General features: G+C 44.5%; 1 protein-coding gene across 2 annotated transcripts in view; it reads right to left on the bottom strand.

Annotated features, from left to right (window-relative positions):
* DOCK8 (dedicator of cytokinesis 8) overlaps positions 1–19,865 on the bottom strand; it is a 210,029-nt gene that overhangs the window by 94,330 nt on the left and 95,834 nt on the right. For both annotated transcript variants that reach the window (XM_046021705.1, XM_046021706.1), the window contains 5 exons: positions 18,931–19,011; positions 17,706–17,865; positions 15,431–15,567; positions 11,892–11,985; positions 10,838–11,000 (listed from right to left, as the gene is read on the bottom strand). In XM_046021705.1, coding sequence (XP_045877661.1) covers positions 10,838–11,000; positions 11,892–11,985; positions 15,431–15,567; positions 17,706–17,865; positions 18,931–19,011 — 635 coding nt within the window. The remainder of the gene's footprint in view (positions 1–10,837; positions 11,001–11,891; positions 11,986–15,430; positions 15,568–17,705; positions 17,866–18,930; positions 19,012–19,865) is intronic.

The raw sequence follows: 19,865 nt of genomic DNA, 5'->3' as shown, positions 1-19,865 counted from the left end.
GGCCTGAACTCCAGGACCAGGGAAAGGAAACAAGGAAGAAAATAATGTGACTAGCCAAAAAATTCTACATCATGTACCAATGGGCAGTTCCAAGGACGACTTCATGGCATTTAAAAGAGCCACAGAGGCACCTGGGTGGCTCAGTTGGTGAGGCGTCTGCCTTCAGCTTAGGTCATGACCCTGGGGTCCCGGGATCGAGCCCCGCGTTGGGCTTCCTGCTCAGCGGGGAGCCTCAGCAGAGCCTCTCCTCTGCCCCACTACCCCTACCTCAAGCTTTCTCTCAAATAAATAGATACATAAAATCTTTAAAAATAAAATTACTGCAGACATTCATCTTCTATTCTTGATGACTGGTGAGAAAGCTGCCCACTCCAGCGGCCTGAGGGAAAGAGGGCCTCTTTCCAGCTGTAATGGCATGGAAAGCAGTCACAGGCTATGACCATCTGCCCTCCTGAGCTGCAGAAGACCAGGGCTACACTTCCGAAACAAGACTACAGAACGACGGATTGCTCCAGGTCCAACCCGATCCCCGACGACGAGATCACATCAAAACCTTCGTATGAGAATAATGTCCGCTCAGGCACCTGCTTACAGTCTACTCTCAGTCGGAGACTGACTGTACAAGGCAAATTGGGGCAGTCATCCTGGCCCCACCAGGGCCTTGCAGAGGAGAAAATACACGCAGCAGGATGCTAGAGACATAAGGGGTGCAGCCGGCGCCATGACCCCACCAGAGCAAAACACGAGCAAGTCACCTTAAATTCAACCTGCTTCTTCCCCTGCTACATGCCAACACTGAGAGCAGTTACTGATACAATGTAACACAAATAGCAACCATTAGCATGTGTCCCGTAGAGCGTTTTACATTTTGCAAAGCACGTTCGCCCTTGAAGTCTCTATTAATCTCCCCAAGTATCTTGGAGTTACCCCATTTTACAGATGAAGAAACTGAGACTCAGTCTCTTGACTCTGATCTTCGGTACCTTTCTGGGCACTAGAGCAGCTTCCCTTGAGTCTGAATGGTTCTGTTTGGTAAAAATATTTCCTCCATTTGTCCCTATTAAAGCTATTCTTTATGTCCGGTCTCAACAAAATTTCACTGGTTTCAAAATATTATTGGGAGGGGGGGATTGCACTGGGGAGCCTAAGTGCTCTCAGTTTGCTTTTTCACCAAGTAAGGACAGACCACTAATCTGAGGTTTGTTCTTTACAAAAGAGAAAGCAGCCATCCAGCTACCCCTTCAGTGGGGGCTGGCCAGTGAGGACAGCGAGAGAAAGCCCATCTGGGGAAAATGAGTCGCCTCCCTTCCTTTTTCCTCTCCTCACTGGGAAGATCTCATTGACGTTAGGGGAGAATTACAGTATCATCCGAGAGTCCTGGGCAGTGGGGACTTTGGTGGCACTCAGCTCAACAATGGACGATGGTGGGGTATGAAGTTTTGCCACCGGGATATGTTAAGGTCAGTGATGCAAGAAGGGCAAGACAGAACAGAATTCTGAGCTTGGGAGGAGCCAAGGTTTCTGCGTTTGCTTTTTTTTTTTTTTTTTTTTTCAATTTTCTCAAAGGGGAAAGAAGTTGAGGGTATATCTCTATGTGTCACCCTGGCAGGCACAAGCTGGTAGGCTGATATGGCCACAGTGCAAGTCTATTACTAACATGGAGAAACTGGTCCACTTCCTGTCTGTGAACCCAAGATGGGACCTCAGAGAAGCTGCGGCACTGGTCTAGGGGCTCTGAGAGGAGAGAAAACACCCACGTCTCCCCCAACAAAGAAAGTGGGGAGGGCCCAAAGAAACCACAGGTGCCGTTTTAAAGCCTGAAACTCTAGGAAAAGTTGAGAAATGAGCTTCAAGAGGTTCTTATTGCTAAGTGTGGAATTTTTAGCTGTAGGCATGGAAATCTCTTTAAAATTGCTCAAAGGAGCCAGTAAGTTGAATTCCTCTACTATTACCCTTATTAAACTATAATATTTCTATTTCTACATGGTTGCACGGATCCCAGTTGACCTTCCTTTTTTTTTCTTTTTAAGATTTTATTTATCTGTCAGAGAAAGAGAGCACAAGCAGGGGGAGCAGCAGGCAGAGGGAGAAGCAGGCTCCCCACTGAGCAAGGAGTCTGATGAGGGACTCAATCCCAGGAATGCAGAGGCTTAACTGACTGAGCCACCAGGCGCCCCCAAACCCCCGGCATACCTTTTGAAGGTCGTCAACCAAAGAACATAGAACAAATGAGCTGAAACTGGAACATTTTTAGTTTTATAACCTATCTGGTATTCAGGCTTGCAGATAAATGAAATTAATTTTTTAGTTAAAAAAGATACATAAAATCTGATTGATGTGCGTTTTTAAAAATTACCTTATGACCCTGTAAAACTCAGTCTTTCCCTACTACTTAACTATCAATAAATAGCTGAATTTAATGCAGTAACATTTAGAACAGTAAAGTCTACTTCATTTTACACTGTGGCGCCCACCTGTCCTGCACACTTTGTCCCCTGGGAAGACTCTGACACAGCCTCTAACTTCTGGCCCCAGGACATTGTGACTTCTGCTGAGAAGGGTCAAGGGCACGGGGTCCAATGCCTTGAAACTACAGGACATCCATCACGAGTGAGAGCTGTTAAAACACCTCTGTGTTAGCGGGGGCCAGGCATGTCACGGGAAGAGCGTGGGTGACCACACACCCCTGGATCGTATACACAGCATGGGAGAAAGTCAGATCTGAGCATGAAAAAGCTCAAAAGAAGAGAAACTGTTTCCCCCTGCCCCTGTTCGGCTCGGGAGTAAGAGGAAATAATTCCCTGAAGGATGTCTCATCAAGAAAAAGACACTTCAAAGAACCAATTTTAATATTAAAAAAAAAAGTCTCGAAATTAAAGAAAGAAGGCTTTCTGAATTTTAGGGGGCTGTTCCTAAGCCAGGCGGACTGTTCATCATCACAATCAAATACATACCCTGGTCTGCTTTATTTGCATCACCGTCTCCCTGCTGCCGCGGCCTCATCAACGTTATGCTCCCACCCAGGTCCAAACGGGAGGCGGCCTGAACCCGCCTGCGGAAGGCGGGAGGAAGGATCTGCAGGGAGGAGAAGGACACCACCCTCCAGGGGACAGGGCAGGGTCTCTCAGGAGGACAGTCACATTCACGCATGGTGCCCTCCCAGGGAACTTGAGATGAATGTGGGGCGGGGACTTGCAGAGCCAGTTTACCATACATGCGATCTCCGCGAGGATTCATTACTGCCTCACGTTTTAACAAATTCTTAATTTTGGTACAGTTGCCACGGAACATTACATTAGTTTCAGATGGACAACACAGAGCTTTGAAAAGTGCCCGCTTTCTAAGGTCATGATTTACTTAATGAAAGAAGGCAGAAGGGGACCAGTTAGAATTCATGACTTTGCCAAAAAAAAAAAAAAAAAAAAAAAAGACAATAGTAATCTCTCGGGACACTGCAATACTTTTCAGTTGTTCCCGGTCCTGTGCTTCAAGGGCAAAAAATCAATAGATAAATAAATAAATAGATAGGTAGATAGATAAGTGTGTGTTTTCCTTTAATAAATCACGACTCCCTCTGCTTTGTAAAGGAAAAAAAAAAAAAAACCCAGGTGGGTCGGCACCTAGAAAGTGAGCAAATTGTGCCCTCAAGTGGCGGAAGGATGTACTGTGGGCAGGCGTGGCAAAGCCTGCCTTTGTGGGGAAGTCATGCCAGGTCACTGCCTCCCTTCTGATCTCTTTCATTCGGAAAATAAAGCAAGACAACTGAATTTTGGAGCAAGGCATCAGGAAAGTGGGATCATGTTCCCGAGTTATTATTGAGCCCAACTTGCCACAGCGAAATCACGTACGAGGACTTAAGTATCTGGACAGTTTACGCAGTAGGAATTCGCTTCCGTTTTTGCCTGTGTAGTACTGCTGTTCCAGATAAAATGTTTGTTTGTAATAGGGTTTGTCTTCTTCAAGCAACTACTTGCTGAGGCTAGTCAAACCAAGGACTGAGTTTTAAGATTGTCTTATAAGGCAGAGTTCTTTCAACATCGCTTTAAAGGCGAAAAGGAGAAGTGGATCCAATAAGTATGCTTGCTCAGGTGTGAAAAGTTATATAACATTTTTTTTTTTTTGCACTGTAACATCATTTGTTACAAAAGACTGGCAACATCTTAGATGCTCGTTATCATGGGTTAAGTAAATCACAATGCATCTCAATGAGATTCATGCAGCTCTAAGAGACGTAATTCTACGTACTCATCAGAAGGGCTCTCCAAAACCCTGTATTCGGTGAGAACTCAAGACGCAGAACAGTGCGGAGATGTTGCTGTACTTGCATTGTGAAAGGAAAAATACCAGAGCTCTATTGGCTTGTACAGACATCATTCATCTCTGGAAGGACACACATTGATAAAAATGGTTGTTTCCAAGGGTCAGAAACAGAACTTGGAATTTATGTGATTTTCATCTATTTTGTTCACTAGTTTTTCTCTATTGTCTAGAAAAGGGCCTGGCACACTGTAGGCACTCAGTGTTTGTGGAATAAATATGCAGATAAAATCAAATAGATGTATATGTACACATATTTAAAAGGCTCTCCCCAAGGAAAGGGTTGGATCATTAGAAGTCAGCACTGGGAGAGAGAATTTACACTGCATTTTTGTACTTTCATAATTTAGAACTGCCAGAGCAGGCTGTGTGTTCCAAGATACATAAAATTCAAGCAACACAAGAAACACGTAAGAATGGGGAGTTATTGGGACGCCTGGGTGGCTCAGTCAGTTAAGCGGCTGCCTTCGGCTCAGGTCATGATCTCAGGGTCCTCGGATCGAGTCCCACATCAGGCTCCTTGCTCAGGGGGAGTCTGCTTCTCCCTCTGCCTCTGCTGCCTGCCTACCTGTGCTCTCTCTCGCTCGCTCTCTCTGACAAATAAAATCTTAAAAAAAGAACGGGGAGTTATTACTTTGATAGCTATTTAAGGAAGGTATTGTTCGATGGTGATTTACATCCAGGCCAATCTTATCAGAAGCCACGGACTGTTAATGAGCAGTCATGCTGGAGTACTCACAGCATCTTAGCATATCTTGTTATAAAAAACACTGTCCTCCTGGGGAGCGGTTTTTCTGCTCCAACGCTTGGTCTTTCCCAATCCTCCTGACCTGATACTCCAGCAGCAGGATCCGCTGTGGCCCCAACACACAGCCCGGAAAAGATCCAGTCTGGACGTACAGCCAGCGGAGCTCAGAATGGGAGTCCACTGCCATGGACCAAAGAGAAGCCTCTCTCAAGGTCACCGTCCACTCCGTGTGCCACGGCTCCCTCCGACCCACCCCTCCAGAATTATTTCTATTCCTTTCCTTCCACGAAATTTTGACTTTCAGACATCTGTTCAGGATTAGCTCATACGTTTATCTTACACCCTTCTCCCTACCTCTGCAGGATGCTGGTCTGATGGTTTTCAACCTCCCGCTCCCCCCTGTGATAGGGGAGACACCTCCCTGGTCTCAACCAGGCCTCGGGTGAGCTTTGGGCATGCAGACTGCTGGTCTGAGAACATTCTGCTAAAAAGGGGGAGGCCTGAAAACAGCTCATTATCCATCTAAGAAATCGTGTTCCAATGGATATACTTGTTCTCGGCAAGCTCAGTCCTCCACAGCAAGTCTGCTAATTGGATAAAAAGGCTTCAGAGCCTTTGGGAGGCTGGGATAGGAGATGAAAACGTACTTCATGGGGCTTTCTCTGATCTAATCACCCGCTAAAGGGATGGCAAGGTTAACAAGCTCATTACAAGCTCAGCGCCTGTGATCTCCACGCACACCCCCGTGGCAGCCGCAGGACCAGGTGCCCCGAGAGATCAGGCTGGGCCTTGGCCGCAGCCCCGCTGTTCCCCCATCCCCACCCCCACGGAAGGCAGCAGCTGGCGTCCCCCTCACCAGCTGCTGGGCCCCTGGGACATAAGCCAGGAGTGGGCTCAAGCATGTGGCCGGGCTAACAGAGTTCTCTGCATCTGGCCGTGGAGAAAGGGGTGCCGAAGTCAGGCATGGATAAGCCTGTATATCAACCTCATTTTCCCAGCTGTCCTGCCCGTGATTTCGCAACGGGGCTGGGCTGGGTCGGTGTCAGGGACCGCTCGTCCCACCCCATGCCCCTGTCCAGAGAGGTTGCATGTGGCATGCCGATGGCCAAAGCCCCTGGTTCGGGAGAGGCCCGCCGTTCCTGGGAATAGCCTTTCTGGCTCTAGAAGTTCACCCCTTCCCTCAGAGTGCGGGTCTGTTTCAAGTGACCGCCTCATGGCGGCTCATGTGGATGCTTCTGGAGCCGGGTGCAGGGCTCCTGTAACTGGTCTAGATTATTCCGTAAAGCGCTCTGAGTAAGGCAGAGGCAGCAAGGAGGACTCCACAGAGAACACAGTGTGAGTGGAGCTCCTTTGGGTACGAGGCGGTGACTGACAGAGGGCACCTGAAGAGGTCGGAGGCATGAGGGGACCTGAGAACGGGAAGTCAACGTCAGCTTATCCTAGCCCCGCTGTATTTGAGGCTCTACGACAGATGCTCCTCGAAGAGACTAAAAAAGAGTTCTCCTGAGTTCTACTCACATGGTGGTAAATCAGAGCCTCACCCATACTTAACTTCCTATCGTGTGTGACTCTGGCCACCCCTCACATTCAAGTCCAGAAAACACCTCCCATTGGATCCACTTAAGAGTTCCCCCCACCAAGGGAGCTCAATGGTTCAGGTGAAAATTACCCAAATTCGGGCACCTGGGTGGCTCAGTGGGTTAAGCCGCTGCCTACGGCTCAGGTCATGATCTCAGGGTCCTGGGATCGAGTCCCGCATCGGGCTCTCTGCTCGGCAGGGAGCTTGCTTTCTCCTCTCTCTCTGCCTGCCTCTCTGTCTACTTGTGATCTCTCCCTGTCAAATAAATAAATAAAATCTTTAAAAAAAAAATTACCCAAATTCAAACCCTGGGTTTGTCACTGCAGGCATTCCGTGCTTGACCCACGAGACGCATCCCCCACAAGTTCCAGGCAAATCGAATTTCTGTAAGTCAAGCTGTATTTTAAATTCCTGAGGTGGACCCTCTATAAAACTAACTCACCAACTCTGTAAATCTTAATTTTCATTCCCTTGATTTTGTTAAAGGGATGCAGCTGTGACCAGGATCAGAGACACGGAAACAGCAATGTGAACAGGGACAGTTATAGACAGGCCAAACCCTTAGCATGCTGTCCAGAATTCAACGAGGTCGAAGGAAAACATATTTTTCTTTATTTTGTTTTTTTTTTTTTAATTAAAGGAAAAAAATTTGGGGGGTGCCTGGGTGGCTCAGTGGGTTAAAGCCTCTGCCTTCAGCTCTGGTCATGATCCCAGGGTCCTGGGATCAAGCCCCGCATTGGGCTCTCTGCTCTGCGGGGGGCCTGCTTCCTCCTCTCTCTCTGCCTGCCTCTCAGCCTAGTTGTGATTTCTCTCTGTCAAATAAATTTTAAAAATAAATAAATAAATAAAATAAAGGAAAAAAAATTTTTAAAAGAAAAGGAACCGCTACTCCTGCTAAAAGGATAAAACCTGTGGGACAGAGAAGACTTAGGGCATACCCACTCTCGATACCACAATGTAAGGTTTGGAAATCTTTGCTTGAAAAAAGACTTTGATCAGAGGGGAAAGGGATAGAAAAGCCACAAGGTTACAGGTTTCTGGAGGTATAAGGAGAGGAGAAAGCACAAAAGAGGGGTGGATTTGGGCAGAGATGAGCAAACTAGGTTGGCAAAGGCCAACAGTGAGCTCACCGATCTGACCCAGGGTTCAGATCTGACCCAAGTCTTCCATTTCTGTTTCTGAAATGGAGCTGGAGGTGTGGGGAAAGGGGAAGATTCACCCACGGCTGGGATGCTCTTAAGACCAACCTAATCAAAACCACAAAAAAGCACGTGGGGACTATCAGTAAAATATTAAACACTTAACTAGAGCACAAGAGAGGTAGACGAGACGCTCTCCGAATTCCTTGACGTTTTCCAGGTGGTGAGGTTCTGAGCCAAGTTCACTGCGACTCTCCTTCCTCAAAGAAGCTATAAAATATGGTGGCCTAGGGGCCCAGCGACGGTGCCGGAGGGAAACTAAAGACCGGGTTCCCAGTGGGCTGGCCTTGGCATGTCTAGAGTGTCCAGTAGAGCTGAAGAACATTCACTGTGTCCCCGTGGGTCCGTTTCTCATGATGCCAAGTCAGGTTCAGAGGAATCTGTCCGGACTTGCCCTCGTTAGAACTCCTGAATCCCCCATGGCACAAATGCACTCTGAATCCCGCTGTGATGTAATTAAGGGATAATGTTTGCAGCAAGGAGTAGAAAGCGCCGTAAATGCCTCCCTGGGGTGATTAAATGCCGAGGAGAAGTGGAGTAACTACAGAATTCATTTGATGCAAGTTTATTCCAATGCCAGAAGCATTTCTTGTTCCAATGATAGGACAGCGTTTCTAAAAAGTTACAAATACAGCCTCCACAAGCAAACCTTTTCATGCCTTCATCTCCCTCTTGGGAATGGGGAGCCGAAACCACTAAGCCAGAAATACTTACTCGCTCAAGGAAAGGGACGGGCGCGGAGTCTGCATTTGAGGAATGAGCAGAGACAAGGAAAAGCTGCTTCAGAACCGGTAATAATTGGAAGGGACTTCGGGACTGAAGGAAAAGGTCCATTTCTAACTGAACGGATGCTCGTTCGTTCTTCTCTCTGTCATTTTTGACCTCAACAAACCACTCACTTCCCCTCCCCGGGTCTCAGTTTTGCGCATCTGGAGATGTGGGGGGTGGGGACCAGGTCAGTTCTGAGATTCTTTGCATGTCGGGTCCACATACACACGCTTCATACTGGGAAGTGTGAGTGGGGTGTGGGGGAACGAGCTCACTTCCATGCTGGGAGACTGCAAGCGGGTACGGTTTTGGGAAAAGGGGGCAGCATGAATAAAACTGAAAATGCAGATCCCTTGTGACCCAGCAGCGTCACTTAGGCACGTTGCTTAGAGAGACAGTCACACATGTGCAAAGAGAAACAGAGACAAAAACCCTCACCGCAGTGTTTCGAAGAGCCCCGAGTAGGTAAAAACATAAATGTGCATCAATAGAAAAATAAGAAATGGAGAAATAAAATAGGGCCTCTTCACACAAAACACTACATACCAGTTGAAAGGACGACTAAGCGTTATCTGCATCTATAGTGATATTTCCAAAACACAAGCTGTTAAGAACTTGGTCAAATTTGTGAAAATCGGAGTAATTATGCAGGATAATGATCGTCATTGAGCATAACCCATCGAAATAATGGGATTCACGAAGCCACAATAATAACCAATGAAGAAAAATTATACTGTTATATTGAAAAGTACAGTGTAACACAGAGTGTAAAGCTATTTATGTACATTTTAAATGAATATAAAAATAAGACCATTCGGGGTTCACGTGTGTTGTGTGTTGTGTGTGTGTGTGTGTGTGTGTGTGTGTGTGTGTGTGTGTGTGGTGTAACCAGAGAAAACAGAAGAAAGGAACCATCCAACTTCATAATAACTGTGGTGCGTGGGGGGCAAGGGAGAAGTCTGTGTCTAGAGACAGGGGATAAAGGAGACTTCAACATAACCAGTAAGAATGTATGTGTGTATGTGTATAAAATGCACGAAAACAAACGTCATTTCTGGATGGTGGAGAAAAGGTACTGGTTATAACATTCTTCTCTCCAATTTAAAACATCTTCTCAGGGGCACCTGGGTGGCTCAGTGGGTTAAGCCTCTGCCTTCGGCTTGGGTCATGATCTCGGGGTCCTGGGACTGAACCCTGCATCGGGCTCTCTGCTCAGCAGGGAACCTGCTTCCCCGTCCCCTCTGTCTGCCTCTCTGCCTACTTATGATCTCTCTGTCAAATAAATAAGTAAAAAAATTTTTTAAATAAAAAATCTTTTCAAGGGGCGCCTGGGTGGCTCAATCAGTTGAACATCTGCCTTCTGCTCAGGTCATGATCCCAGGGTCCTGGGATGGAGCCCCACGTCAGGCTCCCTTTTCAGTGGGGAATCTGCTTCTCCCTTTCCCCCTCTACCCAGCTCATGCTCATCCTCTCCCTTAAATATATAAATAAAATCTTTAAAAAAAATAAAAAATCTTCTCAAAATAAAAACTAAAATATGTGAGCAGCAATGTCTTTGGCAAAATAAGTGAGAACCAGCTCCTTCCCAGCCCTCCGCGAAGGGCCACCAGGAAACCAAGGAAGCCTAACCTCTTAGGCCTTTACTGTCTGGCTCTGCTCTGCCCAATATGGTAGCCACCAGCCACTTGCATTTGGATTTAAAGTCAAATCAAGAAAGATCAAATAAAATAAAAATTTCCATTCCTCCATTACTCTAACCACAATTCAAATGCAACAGCCACAGGTGGTGAGTGGCTGTTGTATCGGGAAACACACATAATGACGAGGCCTACCATTGCTGTAAATGTGATAGGACAGACTTGGTCTTGAGCTAAAAATTTTTCTTTTAGATAATGAGAACATTTTTGGTCACATTGCTCTTTCCCTAATACATCCCTCTACACAAAGGGAAGCCGAGGTAATGACTAGGAATATCATTTCTGGAAGGAATATGTCCAAAGTAATCCCACATTCCAACTTTGACTCAAATTACATGTTCTGGTTAAATAAAATTAGAGAAACCATTTTTAGAAATTGATCTCACCAATTACGTAATTGTGACATAAACATCATATTTCATTTTCCCCAAAATTTAGGAAGAAGATCAGTTGAAGGATAGTGAGAGCAGTCTCCAAGCACAATTCTACATGTGGTTTCCACAGTTTCCCACGAGCCTTAGTTTCTTACCTGTACACAGTATGAGGGACATAGACTTCCCGGATTGGGAATTCCAAAATCTCTTTGTGTGGACGTGTCCGGTTTTCCGGAAAAGGTTTCACTGGCAGCATTTCAGGAGTGAGAGAGCCACTGATGATCTCTGGGGCTGAGGAAATTTCCAGTCTGAGCAAGCCTAAAGAGGGAAAACAGGACTATTTCAGTAAAAATGCAGTCATGTGACGGGAACCAAGAAAGACTGTTGTGCCGTATTTCTTTTATGAAAGAAAGGATGAGTTGTGGGAGTGTAAGAGTTTTGGAATTCCTAGCTAACTTCCTCTAGTTGGAAAAAAAATCATGTTTCGATAACTTTTGAGATTTAGTTTCTAGAAATTAAAGAGCAAGGAATTGTACAATGAGAAAAAATGGATCTTTAAGCTTCCTTCTAAAAATACCACATTAGAATAGCACATAGTTAACAAGGGGTGGTTTTCAAACTGGGTTCCCTGGTGCCTCAGGACCTATTAAGCTAATAAAAAGGAAGATGTTTTCAGCTTCTACCAATGCACCTCACTCTCACTTTTCTTTTTGCACTAAGAGCTTCATATAATATTTTATTTGATAAAAGATGCTGCTCTGTTCAAACTACTATCTGATTATCTGAAAAGCCAGATCTACAGCATAATGCTCCTTTAATAGGAATAGAAATATTAACAGATTTTCCAAAAACATAGACCAATTCAGACTCTTCCGTCCTGAGGCAAAATCCCACCTTTCACTTAGCAAATATTATTATTTTTTTTTTTTACAGATTTTATTTATTTGACAGAGAGAGATCACAAGTAGGCAGAAAGGCAGGCAGAGAGAGAGGAAGGGAAGCAGGCTCCCTGCTGAGCAGAGAGCCTGATGTGGGGCTCGATCCAGGACCCTGGGATCATGACCTGAGCCAAAAGCAGAGGCTTTAACCTACTGAGCCATCCAGGCGCCCCACAAACATTATTTTATAAACTGTAGCATTAGACCAAGAGTGTGTCTGCTCATCCATGGCTTTGGGACAGCTAGAGAGGAAAAGATAAGCCATCCACACCTGGAATCGACTTGACTCTTCTCTGTAAGGACGAAGATCTCTTGTAGTCAGCCAGAAACTTGAATAAGTCTTCGTCACTGAGGCGATCCCCCTCCTGCAAAAAGAGAACTCAGGGTTAGTGCAGAGACATCACTGGCTCCTGGGGTGAGGGTCAGTGATTTCCAGGAAGACCTTAAGTTTTATTCTGACATAGTTTTCACAGCAACGATGACTATAGCCACTGCTGAAATAATTTGTTCAACCTCTTGTCAAATATTCCTTCCCAGATACACGTATCAATGGAACAGAATAGAAATCCCAGGAATAAACCACAATTATATGGTCAATAAACCTTCAGCAAAGGAGGAATGAGTGTCTAATGGGAAAAAGACAGTCTCTTCAACAAATGGTGTTGGGAAAATTGGACAGCCACATGCAGAATGAAACTGGACCATTCCCTTACACCACACACACAAAAATAAACTCAAAATGGATTAAAGACCTAAATTTGAGACTTGAAACCATAAAAATCTTTGAAGAATGCACAGGCAGTAATTTCACTGACATCAGCTATAGCAACATCTTTCTAGATATGCTCTTGAGGCAAGGGGAACAAAAGCCCGCTATCGGGACCACATCAAAATGAAAAGCTTCTGCACAGTGAAGGGAACCATCAACAAAACTAAAAGACAGTCTATACTGAATGGGAGCTCTTTGCAAATGACACATCTGATAAAGGGTTAGTATCCAGGATAAAGAACTTATAAAATTCAATACCCAAAAAACAAAGAGTCTAATTAAAAAATGGGCAGAAGACAGGAAGAGACGTTTTTCCAAAGAAGACAACCAGATGGCCAATGGGCACATGAAAAGATGCTCAACATCACTCATCTTCAGGGAAATGCAAATCAAAACCGCAATGAGGTATCATCTCACACTGGTCAGAATGTCTAAAATCAAAAACACAAGAAAGAAAATGTTGGCCAGGATGTGGAAAAAAAGGAACCCTCGTGCATTGTGGGTGGGAATGCAAACTGGTGCAGCCACTGAGAAAAAGACTATGATGTCTCCTCAAATAAGTTAAAAACAGAACTTCCCTATGAACCAGTAATTGAACTACTGGGTATTTACCCGAAGGATATAAAAACTAATTTAAAGGGATACATGTACTCCTACGCTTATTAACAGCATAATTTACAGCATCTAAATTAGGGAAGCGGTTCAAGTGTCTAGCAAAAGATGAACGGATAAAGAATATGGGTATATATACACACAGTGGAATACTACTCAGCCATAAAAAAGAATGAAATCTTCATTTGCAGTGATGTGGATGGAGCCAGAGAATATCCTGCTAAGCAAAGTCAGTCAGTCAGAGAAAGACAAAGACCCTATGATTTCACTTGTATGTGGAATTTCAGAAACAAGACAAATAAATACAAGGGGAAGAAAAGAGGCAAACCAAGGAACAGACTCTTGACTATAGAAAACAAACGATGGCTACCGGAGGGGAAGTGGGTGGGGGAATGGGGGAAATGGTTGACGGGGATTAAGTAGTACACTTGTTGTGAGGAAAGCAATTAAATATAATATAATATAATATAATATAATATAATATAATATAATATATAGCAAAATAAAGTAAAATAAAATAAAATAAAATAAAAATAAAGACTGCTCCATGGACACTTGAAAAGAAGGAGCACCCATTCTTTTCAGGACTGGGATTTCAGGGCAGCAACTTGATAGGCCTCATCAGTTATGTTATGTAGATCTTCTGTATCCCACCTTTCATTCCCTATGCTTCTTTGTTTGTTTGCAAAACAGGATGGTAATAGACCCCACCTCAAGAGACTACTTAGAGGAACACACAAGGGTACTTAACCAAAAGCATTCAGCAGAGTGCTTCTGGGTCTGAGTGTCTGATAAATGCTACTACTCTATGGGTTGATTTGTCCATTTGGTCTGTCACAGGCTAAGCCAGACAATTAAAACTTGCTTCTAGGGACGTTGCAGGGACAAGAAACAAGAGACTGACCACAATGCAATTACATGAGATGACTGAATGAAAGATAAGTATAACAAAAAAGAGACACTTTGTACAAGGAAAATACATTCCTCTGTACCACTCCCAACTTACTGTCTCAACAAAAATCCTTCTCAACAAAAATCCGTCTACTACATTCTAAGGAAGCCTGCTTGACCTGTACAAATCTAGGCCAAAAGTTTCTTCCCCTGTAACTTAAATCCACTAATGCTTGTTTTACCCTCTGAGACAATGCAGAATAAGATTACTTCCTTCTTCAAACATTTAAAGAAAGAGAAACCATCCTTCCATATTTTTCCTATCCTCCTTTTCTTCAGATTTGTCTCGAACAAGAAGGCTAAGCATAAACACTACTCTCCAGGCATCTATATGGGCCAGGTACTCTGCCAAGGATTCAAGGGCGAGAGCTCTAATCCAATAGCCCAGGGAGGTAGGTAGCTAGGTAGCTAAGGTACATAAGTAGGTAGGATGTCTTATTCCCAAGTACAGTTAAGAAAAGTCAGTTAAGTTCTTTTGTTCCCCGTCCTCACAAGGTAATACAAGAGAAAGGGCTAGATCCCGAAGAGAAACTCTTCAGTCCCACGCTACTTCTGTGGGCATGCCACAACACCTCCCACCCCCGCATCCCTTTTGCATTTGGGGTTGTTGGGAGGCCCCTGAACTGCTTCGTGAAGACTGCTTGAGCTTTGGAAACTCTTCCAAGTCAGAGTCAAACCAGGTCTAAGTCAAATGTGTTTGTAGTAAAATAGACCTAATGTGAACAGAACTTAGTATCCCTTTCCGAACGCACAGTGATGAGGGCCAAGTGCATGCATGGTGTTGTATGACCGATCTCTGGAACTCTTCCGCCTCCCAAGACCGAAGATCCGTATCTATTAAACAGCAACTCCCCAATTCCCCTCTTCCTCTTGCCCCTGGCACCCGTCAGTCCACTTTCTGTCTCTATGAATGTGGTCACTCTCGGAAGTTCTCTGATTTTTCAATAACCTTGATTATCTATTGAACTAATAAAGAGAAAGATCCGTGATGGTCACCCTCTATGAGGAAAGAAATGTGGCAGGAATGTGGAAAGCCTACAGACGGAGTAGGGGTGAGAAGGACCACAGTCGGGCTGGGAAAGCCCAAGACCAAGGGGAAAGGGATGTTTCGGCCAGATGCTCTTAATAGCCCAATAAATGAGCTGATTTGATTATGAACTTGATTATGATTGTTCAAAGAGGAGGCTTTGCCTTAGTGGGAACAAAACCTTCTGTCAATGAAATGAGCCAACGCTCATTTAGCCCTTGCTACAGCCCAGGCTCTCTGAGAAGAGCTTTACACACCTCAGGCCATCTAACACTCCCACCTGCCCCACAGAGCAAGCACCGCTGTTCCTGTTTTGCAGATCACGACACTGAGGATTGATGAGGTTAACTAACTTGCTCCCTTAATCATTGCATATACTTCCCCTCTGGGCTCCAACACCCATGCCACTCAGGGGAGAAGTTTCCAGACCCAATGGAACGGGAAGAGATACCTGCTTGAAAAAGCTGTTGATGGTCATGGTGGTGGTCTTGTAGTTGGGTCCGACCCCATTTTCCTCCAGGGAGAGGGCTCTTTCAGAAAGCCTTCTAGTCTGGGACAGAGTCCTCCGCTCACCCACGGAGCCTCTCCCTGTAAGGAAGACAACTGTCATTCGAAAACATGCCTTTCTGTGTGAAAACACAGCAAGGCATGACCTTTATCATTTAAAGACCGGTTTTAAAAAATGTATTACTGAAGTAGAGTTGACACCAATGTTTTCTGCATTTCAGTGTACGTAAAAGAGAAGTTTAAAGTCATGAAATGAGAACATGGCAAGTGGCCATCCTTGTTTTGGATGAAAATTTCCCTCCACTGGCCTCGCCTTCCTCAGTCCCCCTGTGGGAGCCCCTCATCTTCCTCTGACCAGACCGGAGAAGCCAAGCACCACTGCAGTCCCCTCCCACATGGAGCTCAGGGCAGGCCCCCCAGCAGGGCCCAGCACTGCAGCCAGAACTGGGTCTGCCGAGAAGCTTTGTTGAGCCGGCACTGTTTGCTTTTGTTTTATTTTCACATTTGCATCCCACTGGGAGAGGCCTGAAGTCAAATGCCCCTGAAGGCACTTGGGACTGTGACCCAAAGGTGCCAGGATCAGCTCATGTGTGTTCTGAATCTGAGCATTCTTCTGCTCTCCCTGTGGGCACCAGGCAGCAGAAAGGGGTTCCTTGGCTGACCTGTCCAATAGGGATTAGAACCCTGAGTCACACCCATACCGGGGCTGGGACCTTGATATTCTGCTTAGTTACCTGTTATCCCCTTTTGGGATTGAGGTGGGCACCTTGTTGCTTTTATTCGGCAAAATGAAGGGGCTCCACTGTGAATGGTCAAATTGCTTCGAACTCTAATGTCGCCAAGCCCACTCTATGAATATTTTCTTACCCTTAATTCTTGCTGGGATGCTGAATGGGAAGTTTTTATTTTTGTTTTTAAGATTTTATTTATTTATTTAAGAGAGAGAGAGAGAGAGAGAGAGAGAGCAGGCAGAGGGGTAGGGGGAGAGGGAGAAACAGACTCCCTGCTGAGCTAGGAGCCCGATGTGGGGCTCGATCCCAAGACCCTGGGAACATGACATGAGCGGAAGGGAGATGCTTAGCTGACTGAGCCACCCAGGTGCCCCTGAATAGGAACTTCTTGCTTCCACTGTCTGCCTAAACTTGCCATACGGCCCCAGGATTAAACACTGCATTTTCTGGTTGCTTCTTAAGAAGCAGCCTCTAGAGTCAGGTTAATTTATCCATGACCTGGACATTACCCTATGGCTAAATTACCCAGTTCATGGTCCCCTCTAAAGTCTGTGCATAATTCTTTTCAAATGAGGCTACCTGGGTCTACACAGAAGTTGGCATGAAAAAAAAAAAAAACCCACTTATTGTGGTCTGAAGGTCAGGATGCACTTGAATGAGGTTTGTTGTTGGTAAATCAGAAATAACCCAGCAGTTCTGACTGGTAATTCACAGCAATAATTCCAGAGGAGTCGCAGCAATGATAAAATACCTTTCCCTCCGGTCCCCCATTAAGGGCGGCATTTGGGAAAAGGCAGGGCGTGGGAACACAAGAGGAAAGCGAACAGCCTCACATATTTGCTGAGTACAAAGACACTCCACCGCAGGCTGGGTGGGTCAGCTCGAGAGCTCTGAAGCCTCCTGGACACTTCCATACCCAAACTGTTCGGGAAGTTAATGACTCAGATCCAGGGAGAGGTGATGAAAAGGAGAAACACATTAAATAAGTTGGAATAGTAACAGAAATGTTCTTTTGGCATCTACTTTTTCATTACACTAGGCAAAAAAAAAAAATTTTTTTTTGAAGGGACTGGAAATTTTGCTGAGACACCTGAGTTTTGTTTTTTGAAGCCTGTAAGAGCCAACCATGGTGGCTTTAAGCCACTATAGATAGTTACTGTACTTTGTTATTTCAAAATTTTTACTTTGAAAGGAAGGCAGCTACTGAAAATTAACTTTTTATAGTGTCAAAGCGCCCAGAAAATTCCAACCAAAAGTCTTACTGTAAGAGTATATTTAAGTTCCACAAATGTTCATGGTAATTGTTTTGGGGATCACCATCCAATCAAGCATTTGTAAGTCAGTCATAACAGTGTTTCTTCCTATTTACCTTCTTTGTTCCTACTCTCCACACCTTACTGCACTCTGAGCCCCCATTCCTAAGCCCCTGACCTCAGAGTCAGTGCACTGGGGACCGCCCCCCTTCCCACTGCAGTTGAAAAATCTTACCAACCATGGACTCCACATCGGTTACCTCCCTGTCCAGGGTGGAGACATTGAAGAAACTTGTTAAGCTTATGGGAGCCCAGGCAAAAGGCATCCGGTATTTCCCCAAACGCTGGCAGAAGGCTTCAGCTTGAAGTTTTAGTTTTTCAATCTTTTCTTTACTCTAGAGGAAAGTGGAAAGACACAAGCAGAAACGAACAATATGGCACCAGCACCAAGTCAAAGGTCTCTGCCATGGATATGACAGCCATTTCCAAAGTCCCTACCCTACTAACTAAAAAGAGTGAATGGGCAGGAGAATGATATGACTCAGGCTAGGATTCTCGCTGACAAGAGAATACAGATCAGAAATCGATGAGTTCAAAGAAAGTCAACATTCAATTATTAAATATACCTTCAGCTTAAAAAAAAAAAGTCCAAGTCTCATTATCCCAGCTAACCAACAAGCGCTTTTATAGGGGCTAGCTCTAAGACTTGGATCTTCACAACAAAATTCTGGAATGAAACTTTTTTTTTTCAAAAGTTGCCTTGGGAAACTCTAGAAAAATCAATAATGGTTAACCATGTCCTTATTAGGTTGGTAACATGTCCAAGGTGTTCTTTCTGAGTTCAAAAGAGAAGCTAGTTTTTAAAAAATAAATGCCTTGGGTTCAAGAAATTGTATTTGAAATTTATGAGTCTGGAGCAGGATGCTGATTAGCCAAGCCTTCTTCCAGAAAGGCCATGTTTGAAGAGTCACGTTGGAAACCTTTGCAAATGGGTGCGGAGAAAAGATGTCCTCTTCACAGGCTCAGTACCTATCCTGCCCCAGTGAATTTATCACGTACAGAAGTCTCAGCCCATTTCCAAATAACCACACCAAAAAAGATGTTTGGAAATGGGCTGGGACTGTTGAGAAAGCCCAGCAGAGCTCTGACACCATTTAGTTTCGTGAGGTCTATGTGGCCTTCCCAACCTGGGTCAGGGCCTTGGAACCGAGACGGCAGGATGTGGCTTTTGTCCTAGCCAAGTTCTTTTTACACACTGGTGCAAGTGTCATTTGCTGAATTCAAGAATTTATTTCTTTACAAAGTTATCCATGACCAGCTCCGCTTTCTTCTTTTTTAAGACACAATTTATCAGTGTCTCATATGGGGACATATTATGGACTTAACTATTTTGTGGAACTTCCCCCAAATAGCTGCTTATTCTAAGAGATCACCATTTAGTAACAGCCGAAGTGTCATACCTTTCCACCATCACCTTCTTTGATAACCATGTACGGTTCGGCACAGTCTCCAATCTCTCCCTGCTGAAGGACTTTTTCAATCTACCGACAAAAATAATATTAAAACAAAACTCATGAATTATACCCATATAATGGCATCAATGCAACCGTCAAAATGAGGTTTTGTCACAGTACTTGATGACAGGGAAAGATGCTCATGCTGTCTAATTTTTATTAAAAAATTAGGGTGGAAAAATTAGCATGAAGAGTACTACACAGTTTTGTAAAAAAAAAGAAAAAATCATAAAGGCTGAGCTGAAGGATGATAGTAGGCACACAACAAATGTTAACAGTAGTTATCTTTGCATGGTGAGATTATGTGCTATTTTTATCTTCTTCCTAATGCTTATGTGATTTCCTATTTTTAAACCATAAACATGCATTATGCCTACAATAAAAAATGCAATAAAAGTTATTTTATAAAACAGAACCCACGAGACATATGTAAGAAGTGAAAAGCTCATTTTCTTTGTTATTGCTTACAATGTAAAAAAGAGATATAGCCTCTGTTAAAGTCAGGTTGGGGACCAAAACCTTCCACAAAATGAATAAATGAACAGAATAAATTATCTGTAATTGTCTCGCTTGTGTTTCCTATTAGGGCCGCTTCTCTGGATTTAACAGACATGGAAAGAAACTGAAAGGCATGGAATGGGGCAGCTTTTCACTTGGCTAACTGGCTGGAAATATGAATGAACACCAGCCTGTCGAGTATCTTCTTCCATTTGGGTTCAGGTGAAGGATCTGACCAGCCAGAAATGTGACCACCATGTTTGGGAGAAAGAAAGGAGAGATCGGAAATTTGCCAACCCTCTGTTCCAAGGAAATGTAGCTTTACTTGGAGGTTGAAGAGAAAAACAAGGGGCGTTAGTCCCATTAGCCTTTGTTGAGATTAG

The sequence above is a fragment of the Meles meles genome, chromosome 11 (assembly GCF_922984935.1).
Source record: "Meles meles chromosome 11, mMelMel3.1 paternal haplotype, whole genome shotgun sequence".
Taxonomy (NCBI): Eukaryota; Metazoa; Chordata; class Mammalia; order Carnivora; family Mustelidae; genus Meles; species Meles meles.
This window is presented reverse-complemented; position numbering and strand designations above follow the sequence as displayed.